The sequence below is a fragment of the Emys orbicularis genome, chromosome 12 (genome assembly GCF_028017835.1).
Source record: "Emys orbicularis isolate rEmyOrb1 chromosome 12, rEmyOrb1.hap1, whole genome shotgun sequence".
NCBI classification, from domain to species: Eukaryota; Metazoa; Chordata; order Testudines; family Emydidae; genus Emys; species Emys orbicularis.
The window spans coordinates 6,814,943-6,842,503 of NC_088694.1; the positions used below are offsets into that span (position 1 = coordinate 6,814,943).

General features: G+C 45.9%; 1 protein-coding gene across 1 annotated transcript; it reads left to right on the forward strand.

Annotated features, from left to right (window-relative positions):
* The first annotated feature begins 24,390 nt into the window (after window positions 1-24,390).
* BHLHE23 (basic helix-loop-helix family member e23) lies at window positions 24,391-25,116 on the forward strand. Its single transcript, XM_065414989.1, has one exon. It carries the CDS (start codon window positions 24,391-24,393, stop codon window positions 25,114-25,116), a length of 726 nt encoding a protein of 241 aa, XP_065271061.1.
* The last annotated feature ends 2,445 nt before the right edge of the window (window positions 25,117-27,561 follow it).

Sequence of the window (27,561 nt, forward strand, 5' to 3'; positions counted from 1 at the left end):
CTTCTGACAGTGGCCAATGCCAGGTGCCCCAGAGGGAATGAACAGAACAGATAATCACCAAGTGATCCATTCCCTGTTGCCCATTCCTAACTTCTGGCAAACAGAGGCTAGGGACACCATCCCTGTCCATCCTGGCTAATAGCCATTGATGAACCTATCCTCCATGAACTTATCTAGTTTTTTTAACCCTGTTATAGACTTTGCCTTCACAACATCCTCTGGCAAGGAGTTCCACAGGTTGACTGTGCGTTGTGTGAAATAATACTTCCTTTTGTTTGTTTTAAACCTGCTGCCTATTAATTTCATTTGGTGACCCCTAGTTTGTGTGTTATAAGAAGGAGTAAATAACATTTCCTTATTTACTTTCTCCGCACCAGTCATGATTTTATAGACTTCTATCATGTCCCCCCTTAGTCATCTGTTTTCCAAGCTGAAAAGTCCCAGTCTTCTTAATCTCTCCTCACATGGCAGCCATATTCATAATCATTTTTGTTGCCCTTTTCTGAATCTTTTCCGATATATCTTTTTTGAGATGGGGCGACCATATCTGCACGCAGTATTCAAGATGTGGGCGTACCATGGATTTATATAGAGGCAATATGATATTTTCTGTCTTATTATCTATCCCTTTCTTTATGATTCCCAACATTCTCTTCGCTTTTTTGACTGCTGCTGCACATTGAGTGGATGTTTTCAGAGAACTATCCACAATGACTCCAAAATCTCTTTCTTGAGTGGTAACAGCTAATTTAGACCCCATCATTTTGTATGTTTAGGTGGGATTATGTATTCCAATGTGCATTACTTTGCATTTATCCACAATGAATATCATCTGCCATTTTGTTGCCCAGTCACCCAGTTTTGAGAGATCCTTTTGTAGGTCTTCGCAGCCTGCCTGAGACTTACAAAATTGCTCAAGATAGTTACCATCTGCAAATTTTGCCACCTCACTGTTTACTTCCTGCCTTTAGCACATTTATTTCATGCAAAGTAGTCACTGGCAGAACTAAAACATATATGGACACATTCTACTGGCCTTCCCAAGCTAGCTGATGTCAGTCAACAAGCATCTCACCTGAGTAAGGACTGAGCAAAGGCTGTAGGGTTTTTGTCCCAGAGGATTTGGCCAAACATCTTTGAATGTGTATACACCATCTAGGTCCTCTTCAGCTGAGAGAACAGTGAGAAGGGACCTCAGTGGTGGGAGTGATGTGGGGAAATGGAAAGACAGTCACTTTAGGGCCTGATCCAGAGCTCGCTGAGGTCAATGGGAATTCTTCAAGAGGCTTTGCATCAGGGCCTCAAGGAACTAACAACAGCGCTATCTGCCTCTGTACACAGTCAGTGATGGGAGGAAAGGAGACTGCCAAAGGAGTGACTGTTCGGGATGTCCAGCACTGAGAATTTATCTTGTGCAGTATGAAAACTGTTGGCTTAGAAGGGAAGGAGGCAATGGTGCAAAAATGGTGACACATTAAAGTTCTGTTACTCATTGGGCCAAATCCTGCCTTCAGTTACACTAGTGCCAATCCAAAGACATCCCACGGAAATCAAAAGCATTGCTCTGGATTTGAGGATGGAGTTTCACCCACTGCTTTGATTTGCTTTTTAAATGCAGAAAAATGCTGCACTTGATCATCTGAGTTTGATCATTTTTAACATTTCATAGGCAGTGTCTTGAGATAGAAAAAAAATCTCACATTAAAGCAGGCCAGATGGAGAGTGGTTGACGGCTGGAGTCCCAAGGGCCAGAAGGTCATTCACCACTTACATAGATGTTCCAGATTGAGAGGTAGGAGATTTCAAGACAGAGGGTGAGAGAGAAATAAATTTCTTCCTGGGCCCAGCATGGAGGCCTCTAAATGGAAATGTGTGGAGGATTGTTCATGTATTTTATTTCTTTGGCCTAATATACAGTGGTGACACCCACTTTTCCCCAGTTCTGGGAGAAAATACAATTGAATTATGGGAGGCAGCCCCTCACACACACACACACGCACGCTTCAGCAAGAGTTGGATTGGGCCCTAAATTGAGCCATTCTTCTATGAGAGATGGGCCTGACTCCCCAGAAGCGTGTTATCTTCCATATACCATGTTTCCAAACAAACATCTGTGTTTTCCACACGAGTCCCACTGCAGAGCGAATACGGGTGTTGCACAAGTTAGACGAGAGACTCCCATTCTGCCATGTTCCTGTTCGACTAGTGTGAGAGCTCAACTCCCGCGAGAGGGGAATGTAAAGCCCAGAAGGGAGCGCAAAGCGGGGAGCTTTGCCTTAGCAACAGATTTCCTAGGGAGGTTTGTATAAAGCAGGAGCTCTCGTTTGCCACGCAAATACTGTCAACTCTTCTCCTGCAGCAGCCGCCTGTGTCTCTGGGTTCCACTTGTTCACAGTCCGTTTGGAGCATGCAACCCAACAGCTCTCCAAGATGTCTAACGCTTGTGAGACGCAAAACATCTATGACATAAAAATCATCTCTTGGGCATCCTTCGCTGCCAATCGCCCCACTTTACATAATGAATAGACTAATGGGACTGAGTCTGACTGCACAACGACGGGGGACTCCTCGGGGCTGCCCCCATCCCAATAAAAAACCATCATCATCATCTCACAGCAACTCCTTGTGTTTCTACATTAGGCTCACAAAACTCCAGGCAACGAACGCTTGTAACAAATATCCTTCATTTGCTTTTTAACTGCAATGAGGACAGGCATTGGGCTCTGGCCTTTCATTCCTCTCTCCTTTTCTTTCCTCCAATTTATTAATATTTAAATCACCGCACGGTGTAAAAATCATTTCTGCAAAGACGCCAGAATGGGAGGGATCGAAATCAACAGCCAGGCTCTCACAAGACACATTCAATCCCCTCTTAATCCATTTTCAACTGCTCCCCTGTCTGATTAGAACGGCCGGGACCCTGCTAACGCTTGGATGCTCCAGTTGCAGTGGCAGGGAAAGGTCCGAAAATAATGGAAAGACCTTCCGGAAAGGAAAAGAAAGCTTGGCTTTTATCACTCCCTTTGTGGAATATCTGGGGGAAGGTCTAAGAGCCCCAGTCATGGAGCAGGACCCCATTGTGCCAGGCGCTATACAAACACAGAACAAAAAGACACTTCCTGTCCCAAAAACATAGGCGCCGAGCACCCATAGGGAAAAAATGGTGGGTGCTGAGCACCCACCGGCAGCCCCCCTATCAGCACCTCCCCCTCCCTCCTCGTGCCTCCCGCCCACCACAATCAGCTGTTTCACGGCTTGCTGGGGACCGGGGGCTGCAGCGAGGATGCAGCACATTTGGGGGAGGGGCGGAACAGGGTAGGAAAAGTGGGGAGGGATAGCTCAGTGGTTTGAGCTTTGGCCTGCTAAACCCAAGGCTGTGAGTTCAATCCTTGAGGGGGCTACTTAGGGATGGGGGGGGGCAAAAATCAGTACTTGATCCTGCTAGTGAAGGCAGGGGGCTGGATTCAATGACTTTCCAGGGTCCCTTCCAGCTCTATGAGATAGGTGTATCTCCATATATTTATATTTAGTTGGTGGAGCAGGAGCAGGGGCAGGAAGAGGCGGGGCAGGGAAGGGGTGGGGCCTGGGGTCGAGTACCCCCTGACACAATGAAAAGTCAGCGCCTGCTTACAATCTACAGTCTTGGGTCAGATTCTGCTCTCAGCTATGCCGTCTATGGTCGCCAAAGAGCCGTCAGGTCTCCCCATGGAATGCCCCAGCATAAGAGTCTCCCTTGCAAGAGTCCCTCACCCATTGGAGTAGGGCATCCTTCCATGCCAGCTATTCCCTGGATGCCAGAAAGCCCCCAGAAGCCATGGCAGCTGGGATGCCCTCCATGTTGGCTGCCCTGTGGCAGGAGGAGCCGAACTGGCCCATAGCGCCCCAGGATAGGGGAGGCACAAGCCACTTCCCCTCAGTCCCCGCAGAGATGGCCTGGAGGCCTTCGAGGTGCGGAGGTGCGGGGGGGTGCGGGAGCTGCTCCCATTGAAATTAATGGGAAAGTTCTCATTGCCTTCACCAGAAGCAAAACATGTCCTAGGTCAGTGCAGAGATCGCCAGCGGAGCATGTGTGTCACCTGGCCCAACGCTGCTGACCACCAGATTCACCCCAATGATTTAGAAAGATGCCATTTAAAATGCCCCACCCTGAAGGTAGCAAAGTCTGGCACATCCACCGTAATGCCTCTGGAACTCAGGCTTAAGCAAGTGACTCCTTAATGTCATCCCTGGGAATAAAACCCAGGTCTCCTGATTCCCAGTCTGGGGGGAGGGATAGCCCAGTGGTTTGAGCATTGGCCTGTTAAACCTAGGGTTGTGAGTTTAATCCTTGAGGGGGGTCACTTAGGGATCAGGGGCAAAATCAGTACTTGGTCCTGCTAGTGAAAGCAGGGGGCCAGACTTGATGACTTTTCAAGGTCCCTTCCAGTTCTAGGAGATAATAATAATAAATAAATTATTGGAGATATTCTAACAGCCTGGTGAATAGATTTCTACTCCACCTGGGATGCCCAGCAATTATGTAACAATAACCCACAACAATTTACACTACTGAACATGCCGCTCACCTTGCCCCTTCACACTGCAGCTGCTTGTTTATTACTTTACTCTTTGCAGAAAAGTAGCTAACATATTGACAGGGTATATAGCCCCCCTTCCAGGGGATGGCAGGGAAAGGGTTAACACTCTCCCTTTGGCTGGAGGAAGGCACACAGCTGCCTGCCCTGAGCTGAGCTGGGCTGGGCTGGGCCAGCTATAGGCCATCAACTAATTTCCCACACACCCTATAAGAGAGTTGCTGTGAGGCACTGAGGCTGCTATGGGGATAAAAGGAGTGGCTGGGTATTGGTTTCTGTATGCTTGGGTCTGGGCTGAAGCAGGCTAGGCCTTATCCTCTTGACTTCAGACCGTGACTGCGGGAGGCCCTGTTGTAGTTGAGCCTGGACTTTAGAGGGGTGGGGTATTTTTACACTGATTTCTTCTGTTTTAAAGCAAAGCTCCCCCTAAGAATGCAGGTGCTGCCTTCTTTCTCCTCTGTGCTGCTTGTCTTGCAGACCTCCAAGCACATCTCTTCCTTTAGCACCAGCAATGACATACTCTAAAAGCACATAAGAAATGTTATGGGTATGATAGTAGCACCTAGAGGTTCTAACCAATACTAGGGCCCCCTTGTGCCAGGTACTGTACATATACCTAGCAAGAAACAATGCCTGCCCCTTGTCTAAATGGACCAGACAGGCAGAGGTGGGAAAAGAAACGGAGGCAGGATGTGACTTGACCAAGGTCACATGGCAGATCAGTGGCGGACCTAGAAGAGAAGCCAGGTCTCCTGATTCCCAGTTCTAGTACCCTAGCCCCACCGGGCCAAGTTGTTCTAAGGAGGGGAAGTACTGCTCATTAATCTCACCTTCCTAAAACAGTCTGTGATCACTACAGTCTTGCGTCTGGAAGAACAAATCTCCCCTTCTAATCACAGGTGTGTGGCAGCACAATGTAAGCAATAGGACCCCACCTTTCCCCAAGGCTGAGTATGTCATCAGCCCATGATGTCTTGAGGAACAAATAACCCCAGTGGCCCCACTATGATATCCACAGATCTGCTATGCTAGTCCTCCGAGGCAGTCTCTCTTTTTCAATCTGAGTGCCCTCAGCCCTTCTGCAACCTATCTTCAGGCTCTGACAGCTGACCAAGATATCAGGTGAAGGCTGCTTCTGAAATCATTCAGCACAACTACATAATTAACCAGCAGAGGGTGCTACAAGACCAATTAATCTGCTCATGCAAATATATATAATGTATAGTACTGAAACATACAGGGAATCTATGTTACTCCCACTCCCCCCAACAGCCCATGCAAAGCAAATGGCACTTCCATTCCTCTTTTGAACCTATTTCATAAGTCAAGGCCTAGGCATTGGAAGATTCACCAGCTCTCTTCCCTCCAGGAGAAATCTATTCAAAAGGAGAAACAATTAAAAACTCTCTGCTAAGTGTTGTAAAATGCACAATATTCTCATAACCATCTTTTTGCTGCCACCTAGTGGGGAAAGACTAGACTTGTAAGTGACAGAGTGAAACCTGCATATCAGGAGCCTGCTTATTTAGTCAACCTGCTACTTTAAGAGACTGCCCGAAAATAACCCCAAAAGTTCTGTGTGGGGTTTTGCTCCCCCTCTATTGGACGGCTACCTTCATTAAGCAATTTATCAGTCCATTGAGAGACAGTTGAGGACAGATGTCATCACTAATCTCTGATCAGCAACAAAACTTTTCCTTTGCATAGCAACTTATTGTGCAGAGACATCTCGAGGCACTTTATAAAAGGTTTCAAGGAAATTGTGGATGCATCTATAGGGCAAAACTAAGGACTGCTGTGTTTGTCCTATGCTAGTGCTCCACTAAAGCAAGGGGATTTTCCATTGTCATTCACAGAGTGAATTATTTACTATTTGAATTACAGTAGTGCCTAGAGGCCCCATCTAGATCCAGAGCCCATTGTGCTAGGTGCTGTACATACACACAGTCTCTGCCCTGAGGAGCTGACAGAGTAACTAGACCAAACAGAAAAGAGCAGGAGAAAGGAAGTAAAATTATCCCCCTTTTACGGATGGCCTCAGAGAGATCAAGTGACTTGCCCAAGGTCACACAGTCTGTGGCACAGCTGAAGACAGAAGCCAAATCTCCTGGCCAGTGCCTTAACCACAGGCCCGCCCTTCCTCTGAAAATGAATGAGTGACAGCACGTTTCACCTCTCAGGGATTTATAGACAGGAGGGATTAAACCACTGGTCCAATAGCCACACCTCATGATTCAGTTAAGGGATGCCAGTACAGTGCTAAGTAGCAGGGCTAGATCAGAGATAATTCCACCCGAGGTTCTGAAAGCCTTAATTGGTTAAGAGGAACACCTTGAAGCCAATACAGACTCTGCTAACAAGTGTAACTGAGCCAGAAAGGGAGTTATGTGCTTGCTGCCTCTGGTGCAACACAGACTCCCACTGGCAGCATTGTTTTTAACCAGCTGTAGACTAATTATCAGCAAAATCAGCAAAAACAGGCCTTACAGCACCATGCCTGGGACAGGACATAGCCTGGGTGTGGGAGAGGTGAGACTGTCCTCTGGAAAGGCCAGAAGAGAGATTTGCCACAACCAGAGCGGAGCTGAACTAACTGTGGTTGTACCGGAGAGCCCCCAAAAGGCAGTGAAGAAGATAGACCACGGAGGCTACTTAAAAGAGTGGCCATGCTGTGGCTGTCACAGCAAAAGGGACTGAAATCTCCTTCACAAAGCAATGACTGAGGCAAAGGCAGCTTCGCCTAAGCAGGATCAGCGGTAGGTGATCAGGCCTGGTAACTAGATGCCACTAACAGTAGCTCTGTTTAGGCTGCATTAAATTGTAACCAAAAAAAAGTTTAGAGAACAAAGTTTTTGCCAAATGATCATACTCCAATAAAAGCAACAGAGCTTAGAATTGTAAAAGCAAATGATTCTGGCCCAAAGTGCACAGTCTTCTTCATATAAGTCTCCTAAAAGAGGTCTGGATCTTGCCCCTGTTACGAAGCAATATATTGTCCATCAGCTTTTATGAAGACATGGCTCCATCATCACCTCCAATGCTCCCCCATCTGTATCTGGTTCACACACGATTCCTTAGCTGTGATCTCCATGTGTCTTGCCCACTTTGACATGCTGGCAGTTCTTTGCTGTGTCATTACTTTAGAATGACAATGAACGCAGAGGGTTTAATCCTCCGTAGGGCCAAGTTCACATTCAGCATAGCTAACAGATGGGGAGACAAAGGTGTTTCTGCACCACCTTTACATCTCCCCCAGCCCTGGGGCTGGCTGGAGACCCAGCTGAATGTCAGAGCAACCCAGGCAGCTCTAAATCACCCCAGCTGGGACTGCTCCCTCTGCTGGGGATCGGTAGAGGGCAGCATACTCTGGCCACACCTCCTGGAAACTCCATCTATCCCAAAAATACACCTGTGCACAGAGGGCGAAACAGCTGGCTTAGAGACAGATACTTGGGCTTTAGACTACCAGGGGTTCTCTTCCCCCCCGCCCAGCCTCCGGACAGGAAAATCCCCTGCTGCCCTTTCAGGGAATCACTGAGTCCCCTTTGTGGTGAAGCAGAACAAAGAGTGGTTAATCTAGGCCAAGAACCTAGCTGGCCAATTAGTTAAAAGCATTGACTGACTAATTCTAGACCCCAGTGGGGAAAGCAGAAAACACAAAGGGAGAGTATTAAGGCTAATTTGTTTAAAAATAAATCTAAACCATTAGTGGGTCCATTTCCCCTGAAAACGCCTCTGAAAACCAATATAGCAAAGGAATTGGATCCACCACTGAACACCAGCTGCTTTTAAATGTAAAGAGAGGAGATGAACTAAGGAAAAATTGCTCCACCACAGTCAATAAATGTCTCCAGCCATTTGAGAATTGAATGGCCAGTGTCTAAGCTCACAAAACTGTTTAGGAGGGAGAGCACCCAAGCCTGGGGCTGCCGAATAGCACAAAACATGAGTCACAGATACTGAAATTCAAGCATATTCCCAGTGAGAACTAGGTGAATAATCAAATCACTATTTGTCATACATAATAATATCTAACTCTCATCTAGCACTTTTCATCGGTAGATCTATCTAGATACTATGAGAAAAAAATTGACATTTTCCAAAACAAATTACTCAATAAATATGTTTGTGAATTATCTGCCAGTTTCTCCCCAAGCTTCTCAAATCAGCTGTTTCTTTCTAAGAAAGAGCCATGGTACAAAGGTGCAGGAAAGAACAGGACACCGGGAATGCCTGATCCAGTTCTAATCCAGTCTCTGACATTGATTCCTTCTCTGTTTTTGTTTCACCCTCTGTAAAAGGCAGATGATAATATTCCTTTGCATGATTCAGAGTGGTCTTATGAGGATTAATTAATTCTATAATGTGTTTTGAAGATGGCAATGTGAAGTATTTTTATGCCTTCCGATTACACTCCCATCCATGCCCTCGATTGTATCACATCACAGGAGGGAATTGCCTCCAGTGGTTTAACTGGCAAAAATGTGAGTTCCATTGAAAACAAGCCAGGAAGTTTGCTACCAGAATAAAAAGAGCCAACTGGCCTCTTTCTTCTCCATTATGGCTTAGAGCCCTCAGACAGGGATCAGGGCCCCATTGTTCTAGGCACTGTGCAAATTAAAACAAAGACAGAGTCCCTACCCTGGAGAGCTCACAATCAAGGGTTATAATCTGCAACAAGTGGATAAACAGGGGTGGGGAACTGCAGAACAGTGAAGACAAGCACATTTGCAAAAATAAGTAGTTTCAGTGGATATAGTGGGCTCAGGTGGCCTTCGGCCACCACCATATACATCTAACTAGGTAATGGTTCATATTTTTTCTGCTCAGTTTCCCTTGCTAACTCCATAGCTGATTCTCTATTGCCCATGCCGAAAGGTGTCAGGAAAGAGAAGCCTGTATTTATTCGTCAGTAGCTCCACTTTCTTTATTTCTGTCTTGTTGAGCACCGTGCACAAGTACTCCATCTCCTCTGAATTGAGTATAGTGGATGATTGCCTCATGTCCCTTGACCACACATACCTGACCCCACACCTCTCTCTCTCTTCTTGATATCCAGCCATTTGCTCTGCAGTAGAGGAAGGGGTCCTAGGCTTGCTAAAATACCAGCTGCCTTTCAGAAACCGGGCATAGATTTACATGGAAGGCACTCAGATACTGCAGTGATTGGCAGCGGTATAACACCCTAAGACAGACATTAAAAAGGGTCACTCCTTACCATATCCCTTACCCTTTGGTTCTTGCTCTGAAGTTTTATCACTTGATAATCTCTGGTTCCTTGCTTTGGCTAATGAAAAGCATGTGGGGAGTTTTAGGTTAATTTATAACTATTAAAATTTCATAGAGGTCATCTATGTGAATTCCCTTCTGCTTTCTTTCATGTGAGGCAAAAAAGTGCAATCCATTAAATGGACGCTAGGTGTCAGTAAACGACTTTTAAAAACAAGATGCACTCAATTTCCTGCACGTTATTTATAAATGAAGGTATTTTTTTCAGATCTGACCCCACTGAATGTCCAGTCAAGATACACCGCATTGGTTGCAGAACCACAGAGGAAGATTGATACATCAAATACTGTGGACTTTTAATCTCATTACAATAAAAGACAAATGATATTTTAATGCACAGTATGTTTTGACACAAACCTTTAAAGCCCTTGATCAGTGCACATTGGTCTTATTCTTTAATCTTCTCTGTTTTCTATTTATGTTTTGTTGTTAGTGTAACAAACTCCTGCTATTGTGTTTTCTATGCTTCTTTCCTTCCCTTTTCAAATGGAAAAATACCCATTCATGACCTAGACCATGTGGTCAAAACTTAATCCAGATGGGGTTGGACACACAACCAGATTTCTTTTTAAATAAGGTGACAAGTCTTCACTTGTAATAAGTTTGTTCTTAGGAACTTAAAACACAGGAGTGGAAGGGACCTCCTGGATCACTCAGTCCAGTTCCCACCCATCTCAGCCACTCCATTTTATAACCCCATCTGTAAATTTAGCAAGTTCCATTTTAAAACTAGTTGGGTTGTTTGCCCTGTTGTAGTAATTTAGCTGGAATAACAGAACCCAAAGAGTCAAAGGTGTAAACATGACCCACCCAAAATTAAACAGTGTTAAACAAAGTCTGGTCCACAGAGACCTCAGCCTGCTTAGTCCATGGCAAACACATTATTAAAAACCTTTAACGTTGTATTAAAGATGCAGAAAAGAAAGAAAAACAGCTAATGCATTTGAAGAGAAAAGTATTAAGTAAGGCTTTCATTTTAACACCTCTTGTTCCCCTTTCCTCCAGCTGCAGAGAGTCTTTAGAGGAAAACCCTCTTGTTTGACAGTCTCTTGGTGTAGAGGGTAATGACTCTCCTTTTGGGAGGAAAGAGAAAAGGTGAGTTGAGCTGGGCTGGAGCTGTGGTTGTTGCTGTTGTTAAAGTCTAATCCTGCTGCCTTTGAGACAAACACACCCAAAAGGAGGAGCAGAACAAACAGCAAAGATAGGAAATGCAGCCTCTGTCTCTGGTGTTGACGCTCACTTGCAGCCTCCCTGCTGGAAATACCCAGCCACACGGTCACCTCAGCCACTCCAAAACCGGGCAAACTTGTACCAGCATTGGCCTATTGAAGGTATTGCTTTTAACTGCCTCTTTGGTCACAGGCTGAGAGTGGTGTTGCAAAAGATAGTCTTGGCCAGCTAAATCAGCTTTTATAGATTCATAGATTCTAGGGCTGGAAGGGACCTCAAGAGGTCATCAAGTCCAGTCCCCTGCCCTCATGGCAGGACCAAATACTGTCTAGACCTTCCCTTATTGACATTTATCTAACCTACTCTTAAATATCTCCAGAGATGGAGATTCCACAACCTCCCTAGGCAGTTTATTCCAGTGTTTAACCACCCTGACAGTTAGGAACTTTTCCTAATGTCCAACCTAGACCTCCCTTGCTGAAGTTTAAGCCCATTGCTTCTTGTTCTATCCTTAGAGACTAAGATGAACAAGTTTTCTCCCTCCTCCTTATGACACCCTTTTAGATATCTGAAAACTGCTATCATGTCCCCTCTGTCTTCTCTTTTCCAAACTAAACAAACCCAATTCTTTCAGCCTTCCTTCATAGGTCATGTTCTCTAGACCTTTAATCATTCTTGTTGCTCTTCTCTGGACCCTCTCCAATTTTTCCACCTCTTTCTTGAAATGGGGTGCCCAGAACTGGACACAATAGGAAAAAAGGAGAGAGAGAGGAAAGAGAAGAAATAAGGTGGGGAAGGAAAAGAACACACCAGGTGTGGGGGGAGAGGGCAAGAGGGATGACAAAATCTCGTGTCCCTGGTGGAGGTGGGGATTTAGCCAGAGTCAGTGGAGGTGGTGATGTCATCTAGGGTCCTCTGTTTGGCCCGGGCTGGTCAAGAGGTCTCTCAGGATTAGGAGGAAGAAGGTCCAGGGTCCCAGGAACAGTGGAGGTGGGGTGGCAGCCATAATGGTGAAACTCGCTCATTCCCCTTCTTTATGTCAGTCAGCATCACAATAGCCTCCCCCAGCTTTTCCTCCCATAGTTTCTTTGATTTTTTTAAGGACCCCAAAAGGGGGAGCGGGGTGAAACACCCCATCCCCTCATTATTTTGTCCACCAATTAGGCCTAGGTTTTGGCTCATTGATTTCTGGTCTCTCACTGCTGCTGTTTGCCAGGCATGATCTTCACGCAACCCTTGAATTATATCACCAGGCCGTTTGGTTTGAACTACTTCAGCCTCTGTCTCTTTTTTGCACCTTTTTCCATCAGCATCTATCATCAGTTATTGTGACATTTTATTAACTTTCACTCACTGGTCACCATTGAGCTCAAAATTAGGGTACATTTGTAGGCCCAGTTATTATAACAGCCCCCACTAGTCCTACTGGTAGGGTTGCCAACCCTCTCGGTTTCGCCAGGTGTCTCCCGGACTCGGGCTCTATCTCCCAGAGGCTACTGAAGCCAATCCTGGAGATTTTAGGCCACTAAAAGTCCGGTGGGGCAGCGGGAGCCTGCCTTAGCCCTGCGCCGCTCCTGGAAGTGGCCGACACGTCCCTGCGGCCCCTGGTGGGGGCAGGGGGTCTCCGTGTGCTGCCCTCGCCCCAAGCACCAACTCCGCAGCTCCCATTGGCCAGGAACTGCAGCCAATGGGAGCTGTGGAGGTGGTGCTTGCAGGCAGGGGCAGCATGCAGAGCCCCCTGCCCCGCCCCCCAGGGGCTGCAGGGATGTGCCGGCCACTTCTGGGAGTGGTGCAGGGCCAAGGCAGGCAGGGAGCTGCTGCACCACCGACCAGGAGCCGCCCGAGATAAATGCCACCCAGCCAGAACCCACACCCTTCACCCCCTCCCTGACCTCAACCCCCTGCCCTGAGCCCCCTCCTTCACCCAAGCTCCCTTCCAGAGCCTTCACCCCACACCCCCCACCTGTACCCCAACCCCCTACCCCAGGCTCAGCCGAGAGCCCCCTCCCACACTCCAAACCCCTCAGCCCCAGCCCAGAGCCCGCACCAGCTCCCACAGCCCAACCGCCTGCCCCAGCCCGGTGAAAGTGAATGAGGGTGGGGGAGAGCAAGCGACAGAGGGAGGGGGGATGGAGTGAGTGGGGTGGGGCCTCAGAGAAGGGACAGGGCAAGGACAGGGCCTCAGAGGAAGGGGCAGGGCAAGGGTGTTTGGGTTTGTGTGATTAGACAGTTGGCAACCCTACCTACTGGGAGCTGTTCCTGAACCTCACTCCTTGGGGCGTTAGAACCTTCTTCTAATTTCCACCCTGAATATATTCATGACAAGTTTATACCCATTTGTTCTTGTGCCAACATTGTCCCTGAGCTTAAATAGCTCTTCCCCCACTCTCCCTGGTGATTACCTGCCTGGTGTATTTATAGAGAGCAATCATAGCCCATCTCAGCCTTCATTTTGCTAGGCTAAATAAGCCAAGCTCTTCCAGTCTCCTCTCATAAGACAAGCCCCTGATCATCCTACCTCTTCTTTACACCTGTTCCAGTTTGAAAGCATCTTTCTTGAACTTGGGTGACCAGCATGGTGCACGGTATTCCAGATGAAGTCTTACCAGTGCCTTGTACAATGGCATTAATATGTCTCTATCTCTGCTCACCTCACCTGCGACATCCAAGGTTGCATTTGCCTCTTTCACAATTCCTATTTAGACAGGGGCCCGAACCAAAACTCCAGTTCTAAACACCCATGAACTGTGGTAAAGTTTTTGGATCTGGGTCAAGATTTGGACTCTGACGCTTTATCTCATTCCAATTCTTTAGACATTTAAAATGTTCACTGGTGCCTATATTAGGTTTTTGAGTTTTTGTTTTTGATGCATTCTCTATTGATATCTCACTCTATATTTATCTACTGATAACTACTTAATAAGAGTAGTTATAGTTCACTGTCAAACTAGGATGACATATCAAGTGGGGTCCCACTGGTGTCTGTCTTGCATCTGGCACTATTCAATATTTTCATTAATGATTTAAATAATGGAGTAGAGAATATGTTTATAAAATGTACAGATGACACCGAGCTGGGAGGGGTTGCAAGCACTTTGGAAGACAAGATTAGAATTCAGAATGATCATGATAAATTGGAGAATTGGTCTGAAACCAATAAAATGAAATTTAATAGACAAGTGCAAAGTACTATACCTAGGAAGGAAAACGCAAATGCACAAATACATACTGGGGAATAAATTGCGAGGCAGTAGTACTGAAGAAAAGGATTTGGGGGGTATGGTGGATCACAAATTGAATATGAGTCAGCAGGGCGATTCTGTGGCAAAAAAGGCAAATGTCATTCTGGGATGTATTAAGAGAAGTCTCATTTGTAAGACATGGGAGGTAATTGTCCCACTCTACTCAGCACTTGTGAGGCCTCAGCTGGAGTCCTGTGTCCAGTTTCGAGCACCACACTTTGATAAAGATGTGAACATGTTGGAGTGAGTCCAGAGAAAAACAACAAAAATGATCACAGGTTTTGGAAAACATGACCTATGAAGAAAGGTTGAAAGAATTGGGCATGTCGAGTCTAAGAAGAAAAAGCTGAGGGAGGACATTAGTCTTCAAATATGCAGAAGGTTGTTATAAGAGGAGTGTGATCAATTGTTCTCCATGTCCACTTAGGGTAAGACATGAAGTAATCGGCTCAGTTTACAGCAAGGGAGATTCGGGTTAGATATTCACAAAAACTTTCTAACTCTAAGGATAATTAAGCACTGGAATTAAATGATTACTTAGTCCTGCTCTGAGTGCAGGGGACTGGACGAGATGACCTATTGGAGTCCCTTCCAGTCCTACATTTCTATGATTACTTAAGGAGGCTGTGGAATGCCTGTCATTGGAGGTTTCTAAAAACAGACAAACACCTGTCTGGGATGGTCTAGGTACACATTATCCTGTCTCAGCAAAGGGGGAATGGATTCGATCTCTTAAGGTCCCTTCCAGCCCTACATGTCTATGATTCTATCATTCTGTGATTCTATTATTTTCCCCTTTGGTTTGATTTTGGTTGGGTGTCTTTTTGTTTTTACCTACTGTTTCCCTGGGGCCTCTGTTTTCAAGATACATAAAATAAATGTTTCAACTCGAAGAATGTGTTTTTTCTCCCACATTAAAACAAAATAAAGTTGTTCAATCTCTTGCTATGGTAACAAGTGTTGATAACCAGCACAGGTGAGACTACAAGTCCCAAATCCATTTTTATGCCCAGAAGCCACCTTGTTATGATGAGGTCATCTGGGGGAGAGGCAGTGGAATCTGGGAGTTGTGGTTCTGAAGTACTCCCAAGAGGAAGTGACTTGCTTGTGCAGCCCTGATTGCTTTGTCTTATTGGGAATGCAAATGCTACACATATCCATGTAGTGAGTGTGACTGTTTGCAGGCAGCCCTACATATTCAAGGCATCAAAGAGAACTTTACGCAACAAAGTGGAAACGGGTAGTTAAGCAATCAAATTATTATAATCATTCATTATTTAGAGCAGGCTTTGTGCTGTACCAGACACAATCAGGGTAAGAACCCTACCTTGAGGCACTTACAATTATAAAGATTAATTGTGTAAAATGTTTACAGCAGTGGTTTTCAACCTTTTTTCATTTGCAGACCCCTAAGCATTTTTGAATTTTGGATTTCATCTTTGGAAATCTTAGCCATAGTCTATAGACTCCAGAGGTCCACCAATCACAGGTTGAAAACCACTGTTATACAGAGTTTTGAAGATGTAAAGAAGTATATAAAGTCACATTTAAAAAGTTAGCAAGTACCATACAACATCTGGTACATTACAGTTATTTTCTATTTTAAACTATTAAGGGAATATCAAATACTCTCTTGACACACAAGGATGTCCTGTCTTTCCAAATTGTTTGGAAGAGTTTACCTTATCGCCACACATATTTCTCCATATGGGTCATTCCCCTGTTACTATTTTTTTTCCAATCCTCCTCTTTCAGTGCTATTACAGTCCAACATGTCAAAGCCCAAATCAGCATTTCTGTTTCACAATTTGCAGCGACATCAGTTTTCAATGAGAAACCGTGTCAAATATCGTCAAAGACTGTTGTGTGCAGATGAATTTTGAGGGAGAAGTCTGGGCTGGACTCTGTGATGCTTTTTTCTGAAGTCCAGATTTTAGCTCAAATTCAAGCAGCATCCAGGCGGGCCCTCTCGATTGTGTCTTTTATGAATACATAAAGCAGCACTGTCAAACATAGGCGACGTGTAACTGTAGATAGTGTGGGGCACAATTTAAAGATGCTGGTGGTATGCAGCGGGGTTCAGGGCAGGGCATATAAACCCTGGCAGAAATACGGGGTGGGGGAGCCTTGTGACCCCATATACCTCCCCACGTGTCACCTCTGTGTGTCAAATCCTAACAAGCCCTCCTCTTGTGACTGATAGGGCTACTCTTCTGTTTGTCAGTATTGAAAGGTGGGAATTTAACCTTTTGAAGACTTGATCTATATATAAACCCCCTTGAGAACCTACATAGGAATTATTGACCCAAATGACCTTAAAACAGGTTAGACCTACCTCTGAAGCCAGGGTCTTTGTTATTGTCCAGGTTTATTCCCCCTGCCAACAGTACAATGATGTCTTTATAAAGGAATTTAGTTCTAACTGTTGGCCCTCCTCTGCCTTGGAGGTAGCTTAATTGGATATGTGTAATTTTTCCAATTCCAGCACTGCATTTAACATGTCTTGTGCAACTATAACTCATTAAATAAGTGCCTGTCATGCCATCGTTCTTCATGGGCGTGATTTTTACTGACGGTGTGGGCTAATTTCCAGTACTTATCTCTACTTGTTATTATCACTTGCAAAACAGGATTGTCTACAGATATTATCAATTAATCTGTGCCTGTCTGCATTTGGGAGCAAACATTGGTTGAAAAAGGTTAATATACAGATCTGTTCGATTAGTACTTCAGATGTCTTACTGTCATGAAGCAATCAAGTGGTTAAAGCAGGTAAACAGTCTTAATGGGGTGGAAATCTGTGAGGAGGGCAGTGAAAGAGAGAGACTATATGCAGAAACTGCGACAGATTCAGACTCTGGAGGTGAGCTGAGGGGAGATGAGTAAAAAGGAAATCGTTTGTCCTTTTATTACCCACGCTCCATGTTTACATGCACATTCCTAGGCCTACAGGATTGTGAAGCTTTACCTGTACACCTATCACAAAGAGTAGCAAAGTGACCTTCGGATTAAAACTCACAGAGAAAATTAGCACCCTAGCTCTCTGAGTGCCTGAATATTGCTAGCACGAGAGAGTGTGCATGTGTCATTGTGTATCTTAGTGTTGGTGGTTATAATGTGGAGGAGAAGGAAGGGAGACAAGCTAGTCATTTCACATTAGCACAAAAGGGAAGGGGAGGTAATGGGAAAAGGACATGCAAACTATACTTTGTAGGGACCTGGTGAAAACATGCCACATGCAGCAGAAAGCTTGGTGTCCCCTTTGTTCCCAAGCTGTCATTTACTGAAACAAATAACCTCCTATTTCCACCTTTACATACTGGTTGCATCTGCCTTATCGAGAATTCCATCTGCTCACAGCCTCAACTCACTGTGCTCTTATTACCTCCCATTACGGTTACTTCAGTTTCCTCCTTGCTAGTCTGAGTGATTATCTCCTTTCTCAAGCTTTGGGGCCAGGCCATAGGCCTATACAGTGTCTGGCTGGGGCACAAAACTCTTTTATTACCCTTCTATTTACAATTCTGAAGCCCAGCAAATACAAATTCCCCCAAGAGCTAGTTCCAGCTCCAGCTAAAATTGTTCTCATGCATGTTGCAGGGAATGAGCGGGAATTCCCCTGCAGTAACACCTGCCAGCTGTTGGACTCAGAGGCAGCCATTTTGCTGGCCTTGAGGGCAGGGAAACTGTCTCTCCTCTTCGATGCTCAAAGCTCCATCTACCGGTGCCCAGGCAGTGTGAAGCCTCTAGGGAGGACAAATAGGGGCAAAGGAGTAGGTGGCCACCAGCTGTCTCAGGGAGGGCCTTGCTAGCAAGGATGGGATGAAGTGAAGTGGAACTAGGCAGTGGCTCCAAGGAGGAATAGAGTCACTAATGGTGAGCATGCAATGGGAACAGAATGGGGAGGAGACGGCATGAGGGAAACCCCTATCCCCAGCCTCTTCACCTTCAGCTCTTGTGCCCCCTGCTCCTCATTTCTGTCCCCCCCATCCCCCATCCTGTTTCTCTTTGAGCCTCTCTTCCCCTGCAGAGATAGGTCAGTCTCCAATATTAATCTGGGTTAGCCTGGCCATAGGAACAAATTCACCCATCTCCCTGAAAGGTGTCAAATGATCTCATTCGCAGCTGATCTCTCTGAACAATGCCTCCAGCACACAGCAAGGTTCAGCCTCTGATTATATGCTTTGATAAAGGTAGAGCATGAGGGCAAAAAGTTTCAGAATTGATGCCCTACGGGTCAGTGCTTTGTTTGCTATGAGGGGGCTTCTGCTTCTTCCACTTGGGAGACTGTTCCACACTAATCAATAGCACCGTTAGGCCTTTTTGTTCTGTTACTCAATTAACATTTTCCTTTTCTTCATTTAATTTCATTACTTTTATTTATTCCCAGCTAAAAATCCCTGTTAAAACAGAATTAAGATTGAGCATATGTGTCAGTAATTTAGAGGTATAAAACATTCCAGGGATGTTGTAATTATTCCAAAACGAAGCATTACAAACACAGATATTTCAGAGTTAAGGTCACAGAAAAAGAAATCCAAGCAAGGTAAGAAATGGATAGCTCAAGCAAAGCCTGCTCCTTCATCACATACTACAGGTTTGCTTTCTTTATTTTAATACCACACTGTCTCCTCATTTCAGTAGTTCTCAAGCATCCCCTTCTCCATCTCATCAGACATAAGCTACTTGTCTTCACTTTCAAAGCCTTAGGTAACGTGAGGATGGGCTGCCAATCATCTTATATGCTATCGAGGTGTTGACTCCCACCTCCGATGGACCATAGATGTCCGCCTTCATCACCCACTCATTAAACTTTCAAACAAGCACCTTTGTGCTTTCTCCCATGCTGCTCCTCATCTATAGGAGAAGCTCCCCATAGTCATCCACAAAACCACCGCACTCTCCTCCTTCAAAACCCTTCTTAACATTCTCCTTGCCATGTTTACTACAAAAAACTTGACAATGGTTCAGCAGCTGGTGTCCTAAAACCACTGCCTGTCACGGGGACCAATACCGTTGGATTGTTTTCTTGTACACTCCTTGTCTAGCTGTATTCATCTGTCTCTCATTGTATACTTGGATTGCAAGCTGTTTGGAATAGAGACCATCATTTTGTTCTGTGTTTGTACAGCGCCTAGCACAGGGGGGTCCTGCTCTGTGACGGGGGCTCCTAGGCACTACATCAATACAAATAATAAATAATAATACCAGTGCTCACCTAAGTTCCCTCTATGTAGCCTATTAAGCACCACACAGGCACTCAGGGCTGCGGCAGGGAGAGATGCCTCTCCGCCAGCCCCGGACCTGCCATGGCTGGGGGAGAGACACCCATCCCCCGGCCCCAGCCCAGCCCAGACCCAGACCTGCCGCAGCCAGGGGAGAAGCACCCCTCCTCCGGCCCCAACCCAGCGCCGCCCATGGACCGGCCGTGGGAGAGGCGCGCACTCCTCCCCCGGCCCCAACCCAATCCTGGCCTGGACCTGCCATGGCAGGGGGAGAGGTGTTCCTCCCCTGGCCCCAACCCAGCCCCGGCCCTGCCGCAGCCGGAGGAAATGTGCCTCTTCCCCCCCAGCTCAGGTGCTGCTGTGGGGAGAGAGAGCTGGGGGAGAGTCCTCTCTCCCCACTGTAGCCTTGGGGCAGCCTGCACCCCAAATCGCTCATCCCGAGCCCCACCCCAGAGCCTGCAGCCCCCAGCCGGAGCCCTCCCCCCCCCGCACCTCTAACCCTCTGCCCCAGCCCTGTGTCCCCTCCCACACTCCAAACCCCTTGGCCTCACCCCCGCCACATGAATTTTGTTATGTGCACCAATACGAAGGTGATGTGTTACACATCACCTCCCTATTGGTGCACATCACAGAATTCATTCCGCACATGGGTGGGAAAAATTCGAGGAAACACTGGTGCTCACCCATACAAACTGGTATTGAACATGTCGCTGCCCCTTGCATTTTGCTGCCCTAGGTGACTACTTGTACAGTGTGTACAATGAAGTCAGCCCTGGTTTCAAAGCCCCCAAATGCAATGGCCTTCAAATACCCTCCAGCTGGATACAATGAGGCCACCAAATACCAGCCAACTCAGCAAAGATCAGGGTTGTTGGTTTTTTTATTGCATTCAAAATGAACACTAGTAGTGAATCCATGAAATAAATCAAAATAGACAAGTCCTCTGCTTTGAAAATCTCTCTCGGCACAGCGGATGCTCAGCCATCAGCCATCTTCTCCTAAGCCAAGATGACCTCACCAACTCTACACACACGCTGAACAAATCACAACCAAGTACAAAGTACCGATTTCTCTGTGGATTGTTTGACAGAGCTCAGGGTGTTTACTTCTCAGTTTTCTCAAGATAATGTCCTGTGAATGCTTCTTTACATTGGTCTGGCTGGAAGAGAAAACTCTTGACTGTTTCTTTCATCCTCCAATCAGTTAACTTAACTTAACAGTGAGGCTGGATGAGGGTCATGTACTGGAGCCTGAAGGCCACCGGTGTTAGATGTGTATGCCCTTCTTTGTATCCTTCTGTTTGGTGTGAGCCACCAAAAAAGTCTGATCTTATCCTTGAATTCTAACTTAGAGGGTCATACAACAAAATGGTGCGTTTGTAACAATATTAATGTGTGTATTAGGATAAAGTAGATATACAAATAAGTTTACATTGTTTTTTGTACTTGAATCTGTGAATCCAGGCATGGATACCCATACAAACATTGTCTGAGGTTTTACATTGAAATTTCGGTGCCCAGAATGGACACTTAAGTGCTGAGCACCCAAATTCAGAATTTGAAAATCCTGTTTAGGTGCCTTCCTTAATGAGCCATGGTCTAACTCCATGGACTAAATCTCTGTGCATTTTTGTGTTTATAAAAGAAGTATCAAAACAGATAGATGCAATTTGATTTTCTTTATGGGTGTTATGGATGGATTAAATACATTCTTAGTGTAACTTCACTAAAGTCAACATTAGGAATGATTTTGACCCATTATAGTTAGTTTGAATGAATAATATCCTACATTTATGAATCACACTTCATATCAGTCATGTACATCAGACCAGTTGTGTAATTATATACAGGAATAACCACAGACATTCAGGTGGAAGGCAGCAGCGGCAGGTGGCAGGGCAACACACTCTACCATAGAAGGCTGCAGGAGGTGATTCTGCGCTAAGAATATTGGGGGGAACCCCTTGTGTCTTACAAAAAGTGCCGTGGGGGTTGAAGTCTGTGCATTTGGCTGACAGGGTGCAGCTCCAGGCCTGGACTTGGGCTTAAAGACTCCCTTTTTGAAACACATTACAACAAAAACGTATGTTTTTAGGAACTCTTCCCCCATGGTAAATTGCATGGAACTCAATGTGTCCATCTTAGAAGGCCTAAATTAGCCCTCACAGCTCCAGTGAGGTTAGATATTTTAAACCAATTTTGCAGGCCACATTGCCATCTCTTTCCCCTGGTTCATCATTGCAACCACGTTACCCCAAAGAAATTAAAGTGATGTTACTGCTTGGAAATCGTGCTGGTCTGACAGTAGTAGACTGCAAGTCACAGAGTTTAAGGCCAGATGGGACCACCAGATTATCTAGTCTGACCTCCTGCATATCACAGGCCACCAACAGCACCTGCATATTAAACCCAACAAAATGCTGAAGCCCTATGTTTATTATTAGAGTAAGAACAATCTGCATAGTGGTGGTGTAACCTTCCTCCATACTGCTTAACAGGGGGCATAAATCCCAACCAGGAGAGACTTGTGGTAAGGCTGAAAGAGTAAATCAGTCTCCATCAGTAGTAAATCAGCAGGTTTAAAACAAATACAAGGAAGTTCTTCTTCACGCAGCGCACAGTCAACTTGTGGAACTCCTTACCTGAGGAGGTTGTGAAGGCTAGGACTATAACAGCGTTTAAAAAAGAACTGGATAAATTCATGGTGGTTAAGTCCACTAATGGCTATTAGCCAGGATGGGTAAGGAATGGTGTCCCTAGCCTCTGTTTGTCAGAGGATGGAGATGGATGGCAGGAGAGAGATCACTTGATCATTGCCTGTTGGTCCACTCCCTCTGGGGCACCTGGCATTGGCCACTGTCGGTAGACAGGATACTGGGCTAGATGGACCTTTGGTCTGACCCAGTACATCCGTTCTTATGTTCGTATGTTATGTTCCATTCCCATTCACTCCTTTGCTCCTCTTCTGAGATTACCACACAAGGGTCTGATCCTTCAATCCCTCATGCAGGCAAAATGCCTATTAATCTCATTGGGGAGTTGCATGTATTATGCCCAAATGATCAGACCCCAGAGGGTGTCAGTTATGACAAGTGCCCTGTTCTCTTTTGTGATAGATACATCTGTCCTCATGAGGGACTGGACTTAGATCACCAAATTATTTAATAGGGGCTACTGTACAGCCGTCAGCTGGTAATGCTTTTGGTTCACTAATGATTCCAAGTTGGATTCACACCAGTGAGGGAGAGGTGGAAGCTTCCATAACCTATTATTACCAGACCCCAGCCATGGATTCCCTTCCCACAATAGGCATGTCTGAGGGACAATTCACAGAAAGCAGACTGTGTAAGTGATTATTTGTATTATATTAAAATATTGGAAGGAGACCATTTAAAATATTCACTCACAACTCCCACACCCCAGCTCCTGGGTTTTGTTTTGGTCTGGGATTTTATGTGAGGGCGGGGTATATAGGCTCAGCTGTGCATTTGGATTTTGTTATAACCACTGCGCCTTTCTATGGGGCTGATATTTTTAAGAGCAGAAACATGTTCAGCTTGCTAGGCATGGAGAAGCCTTGCAAAGTGAAGTGTGTGCGGTTCTCCTGTGAACTTTGAAGAAAAGTGGTAGGGGGCACTAGATGATAAGTGGAGCGAGGAAAAACAGGAATTAAACTTAAGTAAAGGTCGCATAATGCAAGGGGCTGCATCTCGCCACCACAAACTTTCCACTGTAGCAGAAAACCAACAAAATGCCTCATTAAAACTTTCCTCTTTTCGCTTCAACTGCCTCCCTTCTCCTAATGAGGTGGGGGAGAGGGGGTGTCTGTTTGGCCCCAGCATCGTGACTTGGTTTTGCAAAGAAAAGTTGGACAGCAAGTGCTTGTCTGCAAGATCCCCTCCATTAAGCTTCCTCCTGTAACGCGAGTGTGAGCTCGCACCGCACCGTTGTCTGCTCTGTTGTCATGCCAGACTGCACAAGCACCGAGCGATCTTTCCCCTCCCGGAAGGAGATTAGATCTAAGTACATCCCTCAAGCCGCAGCCCGGAGGAAGGAAGCGTGTGGGTCCCGGTTTTCGGGATAGAGCACTCCAGCCTAGGTCAGTGCCCGTGTGGAAGGGATCACAGAGCAGCTACGGATTGTCACACTGGTAGTGATTAGAGAGTCCTCGGGCCGACCTGCTGGGAGGTCCCACGTGGCTCCCGCCGGGCAGCAGAAGTTGCAAAGGGTTTATCCTGGAAACCCAGCAGAGCTCTGACGAGTTTCACAGATGTTTAGCTGCCACCCTTGCTGCTGTAGGGAACGTGTTTATTGGAGTGGGCAGACGGGCGCCTCTCCGTTCAAAGCACAATCAAATGGCAAGCTCTGAACATGCCTCTGTCCTTTCCACCTGAAAATAAATACACCATCCAGGGCCGGGCTGTGGGGAACGGCCGGGCTTTGGGGGGGAAGCACACTGGCTTCGTGGCTAAGGAGCCGTCCCTGGCCGGGCGCTACCTTGGCTTCTCCTGCCTGTGTTTTAATGCCCTACAATACCATTAATTAAAGAGATCTCTCTGATTGGGCGGCTGGTGAATCCCAGCGGGCCCCTCTCTGTAATATAACGGGCGGCTGGGAAAGGAGATGATTCATATCCCGCCCCCAGCCAGGGCACAGCGCGGTGCTAGCCAGACCTGAACGAGACACAGACAGACCCACAGACACCCAGCCAGGGCGCGCACACCCCCGGGAGGGGGCGCAAACCCGAGATCCCAGCGGGGCGCAGACCGAGATCCGAGAGGGGCGCAGACCCCGCGATCCCCCAGGGCGCAGGAGGGGGGCGCAGCGCAGGAGGGGCGCAGACCCCAGCGGGGGAGGGGGGGAAGGCGCAGGGAAAGTGCCCCGTGCGCCCATGAGTGTTGCCCAGGGAGCCGAGCTCTTCCCGGGCTCCGGGGACCTCCCCGAGAAGGCGATGGCCGAGCTGAAGTCCCTGGGCAGCGACCCCTACCTGGCCCTGGCTCAGAGCTACGGCCAGTCCGCCTTCGCCTACGGCCCGGGGCGCGGCGCGGCGGAGAGCCCGCGGGGCTACGCGGGCGGCGGCGGGGCTTTCCACCCCAACCCGCTGGGCAAGTCGGCGGAGAGCAGCGGCGAGCAGAGCGGGGACGAGGAGGACGCCTTCGAGCCGGCCCAGGGGAGCCCGGCGTACGAGCGGGACGGCAAACTCAAGGCGGGCGCCCTGGGGAAGAAGCCCAAGGAGCAGCGCTCGCTGCGGCTTAGCATCAACGCCCGGGAGCGCCGGAGGATGCACGACCTGAACGACGCGCTGGACGGGCTGCGCTCGGTCATCCCCTACGCCCACAGCCCCTCGGTGAGGAAACTCTCCAAAATCGCCACCCTGCTGCTGGCCAAGAACTACATCCTCATGCAGGCGCAGGCTCTGGAGGAGATGAGGCGGCTCGTGGCCTATCTGAACCAAGGGCAGAGCCTCAGCGCCCCTCTCCCTGCCACACTCAACCCCTTCGGACAGTCAGCGGTGTACCCCTTCTCGGGCACAGCCCTGCCCAGCTGCCCTGAGAAATGCACTGCCTTCCCTGGGACAACCTCCACTCTCTGCAAACACTGTCATGATAAACCTTGATTTCTTTTGCCTGTCCGCTTTTCTTCCCACTCCATCAGCCCTGGCTTCCAACCATCAGTTAAGTTTCTCTTTTTTTTTTTCTTTTGTATTTTGCTATTTCTTTTGCTCTCTCATTGGGAAATATTTGAAAGCTGTTTGGACAAAACAACCCCGCCGTTTTAAAGTTCACTTAGCTAAAATTCTGTAATATGCTCCCCACCCCTCCATGGTTTTTAATGCAATCATGCTGCTTGCAACTTTCTGTAGTGTTTTTTTATTTTCTTCCCAGCCTGTTAATGGATTAACTTTGAGCATAACTTTTGCCTATCAACTTGCTTTGGCCCACAAAGTTTCTTGGTCCGTTTAAACAAAGTTTTTAAAACACACCCATACAGAGAGAGAAAATCTGGAAATGGAAATCTCAGTGAGTTTTCTTTGGATTGATCAACCTGGGTAAAAACTATGCAATGTTTTCAGAATGCAAAATCACCTATAAAAAGGGGGAAATTAATCTAATAGTGCCCAAGAATTAAACTAAAATGCCATCTGATCAGCTCTCAGGTGTTTGTTGTGGTGTTGGTAAAACCATGGAAGCTTTACAATTATTAGTTTATTTTCAAGTTAAGAACCCATTCTTGGACTGACAAAAGTATTTTGATTGTACACTGTTGCCTGCTTTTTTGCCTGTTTCTCAACTTGGTTGGGTTTTCCAGATGATTTTCCAAAGTCATTGCTCATCTTTGGTAAACAAAACATAAAATCACTCAACGTATTAAAGTGTATTTATAACAAATAAAAGACATGAATAACCACTTACTCTGTCCTACATCTCTCTAAACCAGTTGGCAGTCTAAGCAAAATAAATGATGAAGTCAATGTAAGGTGTAAAGAAACATCATTTGGATTAGACTGGTGGAAGTTAGGTGAGTGAGTCAGTTTTTAAAAATACTATTGGATAACTCCATTTCAATATACTTTTTTTTTTTTTTTATACTTATCCCATAAATCTTGAAGGGGGGGGGGAAGTGATTTACTCATGTCATTTAAAGAGAAATAGTCTGGGGATAGGTTGGTTTGAGTTTGTGCATTTGGATACTTGACTAAAGTCTTTGTCCTCAAAGCTGCAGCTTTATTAGAAGGGGATATCTTAGCAGTTATTTTTGTAAGAGTTTAATGCTCAGAACAAAATAAAACATGCCAGAGATGACTATAAACGATTGTTTGAAATCACTGCTATTCTATTTGCTTGGTTGTCTATTGTATCTGCAAATCCTAATCCCATATTATGTCAGAAGCTTGGCCCACTGTGATCACTAAACCAAAAGCTCTCTCCAAGTGTGTCACATTGGTGCAAGTTACCAAGTGAGCTCTGTAGCTAGTCCCTAAATTGTTGGGATTTTTTTTAATGCTGTGATGCCTTGTATGCTTCACAAATCATTATATAATAATAATTGAGGTGCATTCTGTGATTTGTGTTCAGACAGGAATACCCACCACCCAATGTCAGAGCGACCACGTAAACTGGTACAATAGCAGCCTGAGGGGCTAGACCTGTCCATGGCCATTTGTGTTAGGAATGGGGTGTAACTATTTAGGGTTATTAAACCAATTTCCATGGCTGTCGCCAGTGTTATGCTAATTTGGCAAGGACTGCAGTCCCTCTAAAGCTGCTTGTCTGTAGTATTTAATTTTAATTAATACATTTCCAAACGACTTTTGTATTTGCAAAATGAAGTGTGTGATTAAGCCTCATTCGTACAGACATATGCTTAAAACTGGTTTCTACTCATTTCCATTTTTATTTCTTCATCCCTCCCTTTTTTTTTTTTTTTTCAGAAGACCAGTTTATCTGTTTTTATGTGTCAAGACAAAGAGAGAGCGAGATGAGACACAAAAGTATGTTTAAAACACTTCTGACAAAACTAAAGGCAAGAAGAACCATTGCTGAAGCAAAAACGACTAGGAAATACAAAAATCATTTTAAATTCTGCAGACTGAGTCAGTGCCAGAAATGATTTTCAACAAAGGTTCAATTTTAACACTAAAGCATGATTTTATGATAAACATTTATTAATTCTAGCTGAAAGCGCTGGAAACGGAGCAGTTGGTGTTATTTAAATGCAGAATAGTTTAATTGTTAAGTTTCCACTCTTATTAAAATAGCTGTAGAATAAAGAATTTAACAGTTTCATATTAAAAACAAGCTTGTTTGATTCAGAGATGATCATTAATAACGATGGGGTTTATAATTGCTTCTCTTTCTGATAGCTTAAGGAAGTCTCCATGGATATAAGGTGTATCGTAGAACAATGCTATTGGGTATAATTTTATTGATTAACTTTTATCTCAATTTTCCAGTAAAAAAATGCTTCCTTATTTTGTCATATCCATCCTCAGATTAAAATATCCACTTTCTAAGGGACCTTGAGATATTCAGAACTCTGCTCAGAACCAATTTTGAATTAA

Excerpts from the sequence above, each read along its gene's own strand:
- BHLHE23 (XM_065414989.1), top strand. The coding sequence starts at position 24,391 with ATGAGTGTTGCCCAGGGAGCCGAGCTCTTCCCGGGCTCCGGGGACCTC.